Raw genomic sequence first — 14,581 nt, forward strand, 5'->3', positions numbered from 1 at the left:
ACGTCACACAGACCCAGCAGTTCAAACAGCCAGCTGGATACTTGGCAACTTGCCCATTCGTGTTACTGATGCACATTTCAGACACGAACTTCTGTCGATGTAGCGTCACATCTGTGATCGGAAGAAGTGTTTTATCTCCAAAACCGGGAACTGAAAGTAACATTGAAGGAAATCCGTGCGCGTTTAGACTCTGATGGTAACGTCAGGGAGGAGCCGAATGTTTGATAACATTTGCCTCATTTCTCGGGGGTGTCGGTGAACAACACCCGTGATCCTGTGGAAGGAACTCTTGTCCACGACAAGCCAGAAACAACAGTTTAACTCGCAGCCACGGCATCAGGTGCAGCGACACGGAGAGCGGCCGCCACAGTGTCCGGCGCGATGGCTGTTACTGGCGTTATGGCTCATTTGACAACAATGTTTCTTCTGTTAGGTACGTTTCTGAAAGCAGGAATTGAATTAGCTTGTTCAATCTTGTTGTTTTAACCTATTGGACGCAGTAATTGAGGTGGAGACTGTGGTAGTGTTGGACCCGGGAGGGATAGAGCCGAGACCCTGAGTGATGCCCGGCGCTGCCAGTTTTTGTAGAATAGTGGGGGGAGGTGAACTGCCGGGGTGAGTGAACTTGGAGGACTGATCAGTGCTGATCTGAATGGACTAAGAAACAAGATCAGAACACCGAATATCCCCCGATCATTGCGGTGAAGCTTTGGGAGCACAGAGGGTATGTGAGTGGGAAAATGAATCCCAGATCCAAAAAGGCAAGGGAGGAGAATGATTTCAATACTCGAGATCACAATCTGATCTTCGCACCTTCCCTGTATGTTTCTGTTACTGTGACTGTACAGCTCTCTGAAATGTTACCGCAGGACTATCGGATGTGTCAAAACTACAGAAATGCTGGTCGATCACCACATCCTTCTCGGGGTCAGCTGAGGGATGGTGTTTCAGGGTGTGGGAAATACCTAATAATATCCACATCCCTTTGAATACGTAGAAACTTCCCGTAATATTCCTCAGATGCCGCCCAGCAGGTAAAATGGATCACATTCCAGTTGCTCATTCTCATCACACCCCCTCTGCTCATCCCATTCAGCGCCATCTGTAACTTTCTTTCCCTGGATTGTTTCAGGTCGAGTCTCCTTCGTCTCTGAAACAAAAGTGCGAGGAGTCACGGGACAGTCGATCACACTGTCGTGCCGCTATTCTGTCGGAAAATGTGTGAAAAGTTGGATGTGCTGGGGACGGGGACAGTGTGGTGTTGTGAACTGTGGAGATGAGCTGATTAGAACAAATGGAGACAGAGTAACTTCTGGAACATCCCAGAGATATAGTCTTGGTGGTAGAATTGCGACAGGAGATGTGTCGCTCACTATAAATGATCTACAGAGAGAAGATAGCGGCTGGTATTGCTGCCGTGTGGAGATTTCGGGATGGTTTAATGATCTGAAAACGAATTTGAATCTCCTGGTTTCGGACGGTAAGCAGCTCAATGTTACATGGTTCTGTGTCAGAAATGGCGGCTTAGCGGTGTGACTGCGAGTATATTTGCCCCTCATCTCCTGCGATTCAGGTTCGATCCCAAGCTCCTGTCAGATTCGGAATGTGCTTGATCATCTGCCTCAGTGCCATTGCCACCACTGTCCTGTATCTCTTGACTCCATGTCCAGACATCTACCAATCTGTGTTTATATACAAATACAAAGAATGGGCATCTACAGCCTAAAGCTTCACCACCACAGAAAGATCTTCTCATGCTGAGCCCTTATAAGACACTAATCAGGCAGCACATAGAGTATTGTCTACAGTTTTGGGCCCCATATCTCAGAAAGGATGTGTTGTCATTCGAGAGATTCCAGGGAAGGTTCATCGGGATGATTACAGGATTCAAGGGGTTAACATGTGAGGAGCGTTTGGCAGCTTTGGGCCTGTACTCACTGGAATTTAGAAAAATGTGGGAAGATATCATCGGAACCTACAGAATGTTGAAAGGACTAGATAGGGTGGATGTGGAGCCGATGTTTCCTATGGTGGGGGTGTCCAGAACTATAGGACACAGCCACACGATTGAGGGGCGACCCTTTAGAACAGAGGTAAGGAGAATTTTTTTTTTAGCCATAGAGCAGTAAATCTGTGGAATGCTCTGCCACAAACTGCAGTGGAGGCCAAGTCTGTGTGTATGTTTAAGGCAGAAGTTGATTGTTTCCTCATCGGTCAGGGCATCAAAGTATACGGCGAGCAGGCAGGTGTATAGGATTGAGGGTAACCGGGATCAGCCATGATAGAATAGTAAAGTAGACTCAATGGGCTGAATGGCCTAATTCTGCTCTTACATCTAATGGTCTTATGGTATGTACAGTTCTGATGAAAGGTACTGCCCCAAGCCATCAACTGTACTCTTTTCCATAGATGCTGCCTGCCCTGCAGAGTACCTCCAGCATTTTGTGTGCGCTGTTTGGATTTCCAGCATCAGCAGATTTTCTCTTGTTTCTCATGTAAGTTCAGTCTGGCCTGTCTCGAGTTCGAGGTTCCTCAGGCAGGGAAAACACCCTTCTTACATTTTTTCTGCCAAGTTCTTGAAGGATTTTGCATGTTTTGCTGAAGCTGAAGAAAGTAAAATCCCAGTCTACTCAATATCTTCTCATTTCGAAACCCTACCAATCCTGAATCATTATTGCACTCTGCCTATGGCAAGTACATCCTTTCTTAGTTAAGAGGTTAAAGCTGTCCAATATACTTTTGGGTGCTTTTGCCAAGCCATTCTACAGGTACAAAAAGACTTGCTCATTGCTGTATTCAAATTCTCTTGTAAATGATCATCTACTATTTGCACCTACATCAGACCTTGATCTCTATAAACTGTAACATTACCTAAGCACTCTCCATTTAATAACTAATTCACTTTTCTGTAATTGCACCAGAATGGATAAGTTTTAAATGTTTTCACATTGTAGAAACGTGGAAACATAGAAAACCTACAGCACAATACAGGCCCTTCAGCCCACAAATCTGTGCTGAACATGTTCTTACCATAGAAATTACCTAGGGTTACCCACAACCCTCTATTTTTCTAAGTTCCATGTACCTTTCCAGGAGTTCTTAAAGGACCCTATCATATCAGCCTCCACCACTGTCACCGGCAGCCCATTCCATGCACTCACCACACTCTGCATGAACAACTTACCCCTGACACCTCCTCTGTACCTACTTCCAAGCACTTTAAAACTGTGCCTTCTCATGCCAGCCATTTCAGCCCTGGGAAAACGCCTTTGACTATCCACACTATCTATGCCTCTCATCATTTTATACACCCCTATCAGGTCACATCTCATTCTTCGTCACTCCAAGGAGTAAAGGACAAGTTCAATCAACCTATTCTCATAAGGCATGTTCCCCAATCCAGGCACCATCCTTATAATTCTCCTCTGCACCTTTTCTATGGTTTCCACATACTTCCTGTAGTGAGGTGACCCGAACTGAGCACAGTACTCCAAGTGGGGTCTGACCAGGGTCCTTTAGAGCTGCAACATGACCTCTCAGCTCCTAAACTCAATCCCATGATTGATGAAGGCCAATGCAGCGAATGCCTTCTTAACCACAGAGTCAATCTGCATGGCAGCTTTGAGCGTCCTGTGGAAACCAATATCCCTCTGATCCTCCACACTTCCAAGAGTCTTACCATTAATACTATATTCTGCCATCATATTTGACCTACCAAAATGAACAACCTCACATTTATCTGGGTTGGACTCCATCTGCCACTTCTCAGCCCAGTTTTGCATCCTATCAATGTCCCATTGTAACCTCTCATGGCCCTCCACACTATCCACAACACCCCGACCTTTGTGTCATCAGCAAATTTACTTACCCAACCCTCCGTGTCCTCATCCAGGTCATTTATAAAAATCACAAAGAGTAGTGGTCCCAGAAGAGATCCCTGAGGCACACCACTGGTCACTAGCCTCCATGCAGAATATGACCCATCTACAACAACTCTTTGCCTTCTGTGGGCAAGCCAGTTCTGGATCCACAAAGTAATGTCCCCTTGGATCCCATGCCTCCTTACTTTCTCAATAAGCCTTGCATGGGGTACCTTAACAAATGTCTTGCTAAAATCTATATACACTACATCTACGGCTCTACTTTATCAATTTGCTTAGTCACATCCTCAAAAAATTCAATCAGGCTCATAAGGCCGACCTGCCTTTGACAAAGTCATACTGACTATTCCTAATCATATTATACCTCCCCAAATGTTCATGAATCCTGTCTCTCAGGATCTTCTCCATCAATTTACCAACCACTGAAGTAGACTCACTGGCCTATAATTTCCTGGGATATCTCTGCTCCCTTTCTTGAATAAGGGAGCAACATCCGCAACCCTCCAATCCTCCGGAACCTCACCCGTCCTCATTGATGATGCAAAGATCATTGCCAGAGGCTCAGCAATCTCCTCCATCGCTTCCCACAGTGCCTGGGGTACATCCCGTCCAGTCCCGGTGACTTATCCAACTTGATGCTTTCCAAAAGTTCCAGCACATCCTCCTTCCTAATATCTACATTCTCAAGCTTGTCAGTCCAATTCAAGTCATCCCAACAATCACCAAGATAGTTTTTCATAGTGAATACTGAAGCAAAGTATACATTAAGTATCTCTGCAATTTCCTCTGATTCCATACACACTTTTCCATTGTCACACTTGATTAGTCCTAATCTCTCATGTCCTATCCTCTTGCTTTTCAAGGTTTGTGTGAATCCTTTGTGATTTAATGCCCCCAGATATCGCCATTGGCAAGAAATAACAAATCATACACTGCATACATTTATAAAGAAGTATATTTAAGAATGTCAACTTAAGCATCCAGTTGTTAAAGAAAAGAAAGAAAAAAAAAATCAAAAAAGGCCCATTATACTTAAATAGTCACATATGCAGATGTCGCTCAAATCTTCCAAATGCTGTTGGTTTTTGATGTACACACTGCACCTTCCTAACGCCATCTCAAACAAAAAGGCTCTCCTCATGAGTATTGGTCTTCCTTCTTGAAGCCTTTCATCTGCACAAAGCACCTGGTGGAATAGGAAAGCATTCTCAGCAATCTTTCCTCCTATCTTCTCCGAGCTCCTGCCAACAAAGACCTCTCCACCCAGCATTCTCCAGAACCCCCTCCCAATTCTACCATCCTGACTGGCTGACACCACGTTCCTAAGTTGAACAACAAAGCTCTTTATCTCACCTCAAACCCAAACATGGTGTAAGCAGAACTGGTAATTTGAAATACCTACAGCATAGCAGTAAAAATCTTCACCAGGTTGCTACACCTAGAATCAATGTATGAACATTTATTTATTTTATTCAAGATTTTTATTGTTTAACTTCTTATTGCCATTCTTATTTTTCAGTGACCATGTACACAGACACCTAAATGGTTTCAATATCAATTCACTCACCATATTACAAAAATCTGTTTTTCTAATGTTCCTGCTGAAGTGGATCATGTCACATTTCAACACGTTAAACTCCATTCATCATGTGCTTGTCTATTTAGCTAGCCCTCTCTTTTCTGCTGATTTCTCCTGTCATTCTCTGTAAATCTCACATAGGCAGGTGAGGATCCGTCATCAAATCTTGGAAATGTTGTCCTTGAGCTAAGACATTGTTATGTTATGAACAGAAGACGTTCCAGCCCCATGACAATGGAGACCAATGAATTGCAGCTTCCCAATGCAAGGATAACTTCAGCACACACAAAATGCTGGAAGAACTCAGCAGGCCTGTCACAACCACGGATTTGACAGCGCGGTAGATACGGCAATTGCGCTTGTGAATATGCACATGTCAGCTAATTATTTCATTGTGATTGTATTTAACTCCATACTTGTCGTCGTAGAGCTTGTCGAGACTTAGACACAGCACAGCAGTGCATCGCTGCCTGTTTCCATTCAGCCTTGCCGGAGAAATTGGACTGTTGAGTCAACTGACTATGAAGACCAGCAGTTTTCATTTAATATTTAGTTGTTCTTTTCAGCCACAGTGTAGGCTTTGTTTTCCATTTGAGAGTTTTAGTTAATGGCCCTGTTTGGCCTAGCATTTATTGTTTTCTTTTCCCTTTAACACTGTTGGCTTTAAAGTCTGTGAACTATCGACCTGCTTCAGTGACTCTCACTCCGCACTTGGGCCATGTCTGAACCATTGATGACAAGGCCAGGCATCATCTATGCACAAAAATACCAAACTTATAGACCCTGATGATGGGTTCCTCATGGGCCAACTTTCATGCGCTTGCGCAATCATGCCCCGTTCAAACTGCCAAAGAAATGACCCAAGAATGCGAGTATATTATTCACTGAAAGCTTTGCCACAGGAGATAGGATGGTGAAGAGGGCATTTGACATGCTGACCTTCAACAGTCAGAGTATAGGAGTAGAAAAATATGATGCAATTATGTGAGCCATTGGTGAGGCTTCACTTGGAATATTGTGTTCTGCTTTGGTCACATTTTATAGGATAGACATTATTAAACTAGAAAAGTGCAGAACCAGACAGTGCCTGAGATATTACATGGACTGGGATTTATTCCTTGGAGATTTATTAGATCATGAGGGGCAGAGACATGGTGGAAACACTCAGTCTTTTTCCTAGGGAAGGCTGCTAATAACAAGAGAGCATATGTTTAAGATCAGAGACTACAAGTTTAACAAAGAAAATCTGGGCAAGCTTCTTCCCTTAAAGGGCAGTGTGCATTTGGAATGAGCTGCCAGGAATATTGGTTAGGGTGGGTACATTTAGCAACATTTCAAAATCATCTAGATAAGTACATGGATCGGAATGGTTTAGAAGACTATGGAACAAGCCTCTGTGGATGAACTCACTGGACAACACAGTCAGCATAGGCAAGTTGTGGTGAGGGAGCAGTTTCCACGCTATTGTGTCTCACTCTATACAGGGGCAGTTCTGTATGGAGCTTGTTTGGACAAGTGACCAATGGGAATTATTGGCCCCTGGAATGGATTTTTTAGTGATGTAGGGTTTAGATCATGATGTTGTAATTGTAGTTAAGAAGTCTGAAAAAAATCAATTCTGATTAATAACTTTTCATAACTTTCGGCACATGGTTAAGCTGATACTTGCCACTCATAAAATTGCATCCTGTGCTGGCACAAAAAGACAATGAACTTTCTGGTCAGAGCTGACTAGTGTGAAGATAACAATGAGTAGGCAGCAGGAATTTCATACCTTTATTGGGTTGGTCTTTGCTTGATAAAAATTTTGCAGATCTCATTTTCCTGTGTTACCCTCAAGATAATTTTTTTTTTAATTCTATGAGGATTTTCATATATTCAGAGGCAAATCTGAACTCTAAAGTTAACGGGAGGGGGGTGCAAATATCATTGAACTTCGCAACGATGTGGAATTTGCTGTGTGAGGTTCCTATGAGATAACCAGAAAAATAGCTTTTTTGCTAAGGCAGACAGTTGCAATCTCTGTACATTCACAGTTGCAGTTTGGGGTTATGATGGTCTGCAGTTGTTAAGACAATGAGACAATAACCAAGTTAGTCCATTTTGTCCAGTTTGTCAATGGCTGCTAGCTTCTGTGCATGGAAAGGAAAGTGGATCGGTGTTTACTGTTGATCTCTGTTCAATTACCAAGAAGATATGTTGGGCAAATCAACAAATAGACACAGTGAAGAAAGGTAGAGTGGCCTTTTGAGGTGATTTATCCAGTTTTGTAATTAAACTTTGAAATAAACTTTTGTTTTAATTAGCTTTGTTGGTTGCACATGTTCAGTTTTGAAGTGCGAGAAGTATCAGATCGCTAAGTGTGCTGCCATCAGGAGGAAGCAACAGGGGCTTCTAGATCCACACCATCAGGTTCAGGAACAGTTATTACCTCAGAACCATCAGATTCTCGAACCAGAGGAGATAACTCCACTAAGCTTCACTTATTCCTTGCTTGTGATCGGACTCAACCAGAGCAGCGACCCAGCAGTTCAAGTAGCCAGTTGGACACTTGTAACTTGTCCATTTGTGTTATTGATGCACATTTCAGACACGAACTTCTGTTAATGTAGCGTCGCATCTGTAATCTGAAGAACTGTTTTATCCCTAAACCGCGAATTGAAAGAAATTGAAGGAAATCCGTGCATTTAGACATTGATGGTTACGCCAGGGAGGAGCCGAGTGTTTGATAGCATTTGCCTCATTTCTCGGGGGTGTCGATGAACAACACCCGTGTTCCTGTGGAAGGAATTCTTGTCCACGACAAGCCGGAAGCAACAGTTTAACTTGCAGCCACGGCATCAGGTGCAGCGACACGGAGAGCGGCCGCCACAGTGTTCGGCGCGATGGCTGTTACTGGCGTTGTGGCTCATTTGAAAATAGTGTTTCTTCTGTTAGGTACGTTTCTGAAAGCAGGAATTGAATTACCTTGTTCAGACTTCTTATTACAATATCTTGGTATGTAGTAATTGAGGTGGAGCTAGTGTGTGAATGAGGGACCCGGGAGGGGCACAGGCGAGACCCTGAGTGATGCCCGGCGCTGCCGGTTGTTGAAGATTGGGTGGGAGGTGAGCTGACGGGACGAGTGAACTTGGAGGACCGACCAGTGTTCATCTGAATAGACCGTGGAACAAGATGAAATCACCGAATTTCCCTTGATCATTGCGTTGAAGGTTTGGTAGCACAGTAGTATGTGAGTGGCTGGATCTGTGATCAGAGATGTTAGTTCGATTCCCTCCGAGCAGTTTTGGGATTTTCCGTAATATTCCTCATATGCCGCCAACAGGTAACATGGATCACATTCCCGTTGCTAGGACAGGTTTTCAAACTGTGGACTCTCCCACTCTCATTCAGCCCCATCTGTAACTTTCTTTCCCCGGATTGTTTCAGGTCGAGTCGCCTTCGCCTCTGGAACAGAAGTGCGAGGAGTCACGGGACAGTCGATCACACTGCCGTGCCGCTATTCTGTCGGAAAATATGGAAAACGTGAGATGTGCTGGGGACGGGGACAGTGTCCTTCTCGCGGCTGTGGAGATGAGCTGATTAAAACAAATGGAGACAGAGTAACTTCTGGAACATCCCAGAGATATAGTCTTGGTGGTAGAATTGCGGCAGGAGATGTGTCGCTCACTATAAATGATCTACAGAGAGAAGATAGCGGCTGGTATTGCTGCCGTGTGAGGATTTCGGGATGGTTTAATGATCTGAAAACGAATTTGAATCTCCGGGTTTCGGACGGTAAGCAGCTCAATGTTACATGATTCTGTGTCAGAAATGGCGGCTTAGCGGTGTAGCTGCGAGTATATTTGCCCCGCATCTCCTGAGATTCAGGTTCGATCCCAAGCTCCTGTGCTCAGTGTGTGGGAATCTTGTTTTCCCTTGGTTCATCCGAATGTTTTTACGTCGCAAGAACAGGTTGGTGTGTTAATCGATCACTGTAAACGGCCATTAGATGAACGGCAGGACAATGGCGGGGAGCTGAGGGGGAAAGTTTCCTGGCAGATATGTGGGGATATTTCTGATGGGAATCTTGGGAGATGATATAATTTCGATGGGCTTAACGGCCCTCTTCTGCCCCTGAGAACATAAGAAATAACATAATGAATACTGATTTATTGTTCACTCTGTTGTATATCCAGTAGAATGGATAATGTGTAGGATGACAACGGCAGGACAGTACAATGTGATATGGACAAAGAATGCGTTGTCTGAGATTCTGTGGAGAGGAATGTTTTGTGTGTTGTCTCAGATATACAACACAAAACAATGGGCTTAGGGTGTCAATAACAGTGTTAATGCTGCTGTCATAGGAGCATATCAAATAGAAGCAGGAGTTGTCCATTGGGCTTTCGGACTGTTCCAACATTGATTAGGAATGGGATTGATCTTCTTTCTACCTCAGCACCATTTTCCACCACTGTCCTGTATCTCTTGACTCCATGTCCAGATATCTATCAGTCTGTGTTTTGAACAAATAAAGAGAATGTGCATCTGCAGCCTAAAGCTTCACCACCACAGAAAGATCTTCCCTTGTATGTCCTAGCTGCCTATCTCAATTTCTAGGTACCTCATTCAGGGAAAACACCTTACTTACATTTTGTTCTGACAAGTCCTTGAAGGATTTAGTATGTTTTGTTGAAGTTGAAGAGAGTACAGTCCGAGTCTACTCAGTATCTCATCATACAGAAACCTTGCCAACCCTGAATATCCTTTGCACTCTGCCTATGGCAAGTAATTCTTTCTTAGCTGAGAGGTCAAAATTGCCCACATTGTATTCCGTTTGTCATTTCCCTGCCCACTCACTGAATTTGACTGTATAAACTTGCTGCCTCTTCACATCCTCCTCTGTGCTCCCAGTCCCACTTGGCTTTACACTGTTGGTAAATCACCAGATGTATCATTTGTTGCCTCATGAATTTCATTCCATCTCAGTCCTGAATGATGAACCTTATTTTGAGATGATGATTCCCATTTCTTGACAGGCAAGACATCGCTTACAGCTACCCTTTCAAACCCTCTCAGAATTGTATACATTTCAATGAGCTCCCCTATCATTCTTCTAAGCTCTGCCTTGTGCTCAACATCTGTGTAAAGAAAAATATCTATTTGCCTAGGAAACACCATTTTGCTGGGCGTCTCTGGAAATGTGGCTCGTGAGCCCCTCACTACTGAGCCACTGGACTCCACAGTGAGAAACACACCTTTCTTGGGCTTTGTACGTCTAGGGTGTATACGACTTTGGACTTGCCAAATTCCTGAGGTTGGGATGTCTCAACCACCCAAACCCCAGTTTGTGTGAATGCTGGGTGATTTACTTATCCCTGGTAAGAAATAACAGATCATACACTGCATACATTCATAAAGAAGTACATTTAAGAATGTTAACTTAAGCAAACAGTTATTAAACGGAAGGGGAAAAAAACAAAAGGACCTATTATGCTTAAAAAGTCACGTGCACGGTGGTGCTCAAATCTTCCAAACGATGTTGCTTTTGATGCACACTCTGCACCTTCCGAATGAAGGTCAAAATCCTTCTAGGAGGAGTGGGCTCTCCCACGCGAGTATTGGTCTTCTTTCTAAAAGCCATTCATCTGCACAAAGCACCTTGTGCAGCAGGGACGGCATCCTCAGCTATCTTCCCTTCTGTCTTCTCCCTGCTCCCATCAACAAAGACCTCTCTGCCCAATGTTCTCCAGAACCTTCTCCAAATTCTATCATCCTGATTGGCTGACACCATATTCCTAAGTTGAACGTCAAAGCCTCTTATCTCAGCTCAAACCCAGACAGGCTGAAAGCAGAACAGACTGCTCTTATGGAATTGCCAATTTGAAATACCTACAGCATATCAGTAAAATTCTTAACCAGTTTGTTACACCTGGAATCAATGTATGAACATTTATTTATTCTGAACAAGTTTTTTCTTTGGTTATTTTCTTATTGCCTTACTTAGCTTTCAGTGACTATGTACACAGACACCCCGATCCATTGAATGTCCATTCACTTAACATTTAATCAAAATCTGTTTTTCTAATGTTCCTGCTGAAGTGGATTATGTTACATTCACTACATTATATTCCAGTCATCATGTCCTTGTCTATTTAGCCAGCCCTCCCTTTTGTGTTGATTTCTCCTTGCATTCTCTGTAAATCTCACACAGTTAATTACCTATCCTTAAATCTTAGAAATTTTGTCCTTGAGCTAAGTCATTGATATATGTTATGAAAAGAAGAGTCCAACTCTATGACTATGGAGCCCAACCACTTGCACCTTCCCAACCCCCGTCTATTCCATCTCTGTTTTCTCTGTTAACCAATGCACATTAGTGAATTAACCCCAATCCAATGTGTTCTAATCATGTCTAACAGTGACACCTTAAAGATCCTCCAACAGTCTAAATGCTCAATATCCACCTGTTGACTCTAACCTTTTTCTAAGAGTTGTATAAGCTTGAAGTAAGTGAAAAATAATTGCATGACTAGTACAACAGTTCTGTTAACCACAAGTAAGTGCTTTATTTTACACCATGGAAATGATGTTGCTTATTTACAGCTCTGACATTAATGCCATTTTGTTGGATAAACTGCACTGTTGGTGATAAAAAATTTAAAAATATGCATTGAAATTCATTTTAATTGAAATGTTTATGTTTAGAACCTAAAGATTAGGTGAAGATATTTGCATAAGGACAGGCTGGGAATGTTTGCAGTTAAAGTGAAGGCAAGATCTGCATTTTATAAAGTGCCTTTTGCACTGAGCAGGCATTGGGGAACCTGCTTCCACAGACAGTGATGTGGTGATGATAATCCTGATTTCGTCACCTTGTGGAAATATGTCCACAAGGTTTTATAAACAAGCTCAGTGAGATGACAAGAACTTGGCAGATGGAACACAATGAAGGAAAATGGGAGATCATCAAATTTAGTGCCAATAATGTAAAAGTTGAGTTTTTATATAATTCTAAGTGATTGTGTGCTGCAGAACTTTAGCACCAAGTTGTGATGATACACACATCTCTTCAGGCCGTTGTGCATGTACAAATAATAAGTCACCATTTATTATTAGAATCTTTGCACATTGTACAACTACAGTATGACTCTTAATCCATAGTCTTAGCAAGACTGCACAGGGAAGGTAGTGGAGAGTTTTGGTTTCTGAACAATGAAAAGTCATACTTACCATAGAGAGAGAACAGTGAATAACTGGAGTCACAGATAGCAATTCACAACAACCTTCCCTCATTCGTCAGTGGAGTGAGTGTTCAATATATTTTGAGAGTTGGTGATAAAGTCATTGTTTGAACACATCGGTCGTCCATTTGGTCAGAATATATCTGAATTGACCTTTGCATCACCAGGCATTCAGACATTTACTCTGATTGTCTGGAAACTGGATCTGGAACACTGAGCATCAGAATGCTCCCTGGGTGTTCACACAGCAGCTGAACATTCAGGTGTGGGTGAATCTTTTCTGGTGCAACACATTTGAGATTGTCATGTGACAAACACAAAATTTTAAGTAACATGGAGAGATTCTTAAACAGTGGATTCAGTTAATCGGGGAAGCTATTTATTTGGGACAAATCTTAAAGAACAAAACCTAAATTGTGAAAATGGCTGGGATTCCTTCATTTATTTGGGACACTATTACACTTAATTGAGGTAGGAGATTGTTGCTGAACAGTTTCTGACTAGGTTTAGACATGTATATTTAGGTATCTGTTAGACACTACTCCATGCTGGGAGTGATCACTTTTTAAATACCATCACTTGCTTGTGCTTGCGTTCAAACAGCAGTTACTTTTGTCATTGATAATTGGTGAGAAATAAGCAGTAAGACAGTTCAGAACTGTTTTGTTCATCACAGTTTCAATTATTCAGGGTTGGAGATGCCAGAAACGGTTGCTGGTGAAAATGGAGCAATATCCCTTCTTCAGCAAGTTGAGAATTACAAAGATATCTACAAATCTGGAATCTCATAATGAAAATGAAGATTTGGGGAATGCAGTCGATGAAGGCATTGCTGGTTGGCAATCAATAATGTGCACTAGGCATCTGCACTGATATTGTTTGTTTATGGTCAATTAAAAGTATATGCCAGATGAGTTCCCTGTTGATGGTACTGTACTGTACTTATGGGACTGTAGAGGTATTAGTAGTGTTCTAGCATGTTACTTATTTCATTAAAATAAATGAATTGTGACTCAGTTAAACAGTAATTTGTCTTTTTTAGACCTTTTAGCTACTTCCATGAAATTCTGGCTAATTTGCAGAGCCTCTTAATGGGGCCAAAAGGTACTCGCCCCAATATGACCCAGTTAAATGGAATCTCATATATATATTTATCTACTTAAATATTTTCCTTCTTCTGCATTAGTGTGACAGTACAAAATAGCAAATATTAGATTTTCAAGTATTCATCCTCAGAAATGCATGTAGAAAGAATCAAACTGGGTGAAGAACAACCAAACTGAAAGGTGAGGATGTGGCAGATATGACACTTTAACTTTCAATTCATCAATCCTTTCACCTTGACAAGAGTGAGCATGAGACAAGGTGGTCATCCTGCATCAGCAAGGTCTCACCCAGGCAGAAATTTCATGGCAGACAGGGGTTTCAAGATGTGCACCTCATCACCATCTGAGGTTCAGTCAACAACAGTTATGTCATTGGCAAATTTATAAATGGTTTTTAAGCTGTACCTAGTCATACAGTCATGGATATAGAAAGAGCAGAGCAGTGGGCTACGCATGCATCCTTCTGGTGTGTCGGTGCTGATTGTCAATGAGGAGATGGTATTTGCAATTCACACTTACTAATGCCTCCCAACAAAGAAGTTACGGATCCAGTTGCAGAGAGAGGTATAGAGGTCCAGGTTTTGAAGCTTGTTGATTAACGCTGAGAGTATGCTGAGCTGTCATTATCAATCAGCAGTCCAACATACGTATTGCTGGTGACCCGATGGTCCAAGGCCAAGTGGAGATATGGTGAGATTGCATCCACTGTAGCCTATTGTAGCAGTAGGAAAATTGCTGCAGGTCCAGGTCCTTGCTTAGAAAGGAATTAGTTGTGGCCTTGACCATCTT

At 42.6% G+C, this 14,581-nt stretch overlaps 1 protein-coding gene across 1 annotated transcript in view; it reads left to right on the plus strand.

Moving 5' to 3' along the window:
• Positions 1–381: 381 nt before the first annotated feature.
• The window catches only part of LOC140739082 (uncharacterized), a 35,452-nt gene continuing 21,252 nt past the window's right edge, over positions 382–14,581 (plus strand). Inside the window, exons 1-3 of the mRNA XM_073067027.1 lie at positions 382–433; positions 7,790–8,002; positions 8,890–9,237. Coding sequence (XP_072923128.1) covers positions 382–433; positions 7,790–8,002; positions 8,890–9,237 — 613 coding nt within the window. The remainder of the gene's footprint in view (positions 434–7,789; positions 8,003–8,889; positions 9,238–14,581) is intronic.

The sequence above is a fragment of the Hemitrygon akajei genome, chromosome 15, assembly GCF_048418815.1.
Source record: "Hemitrygon akajei chromosome 15, sHemAka1.3, whole genome shotgun sequence".
Classification (NCBI taxonomy): domain Eukaryota; kingdom Metazoa; phylum Chordata; class Chondrichthyes; order Myliobatiformes; family Dasyatidae; genus Hemitrygon; species Hemitrygon akajei.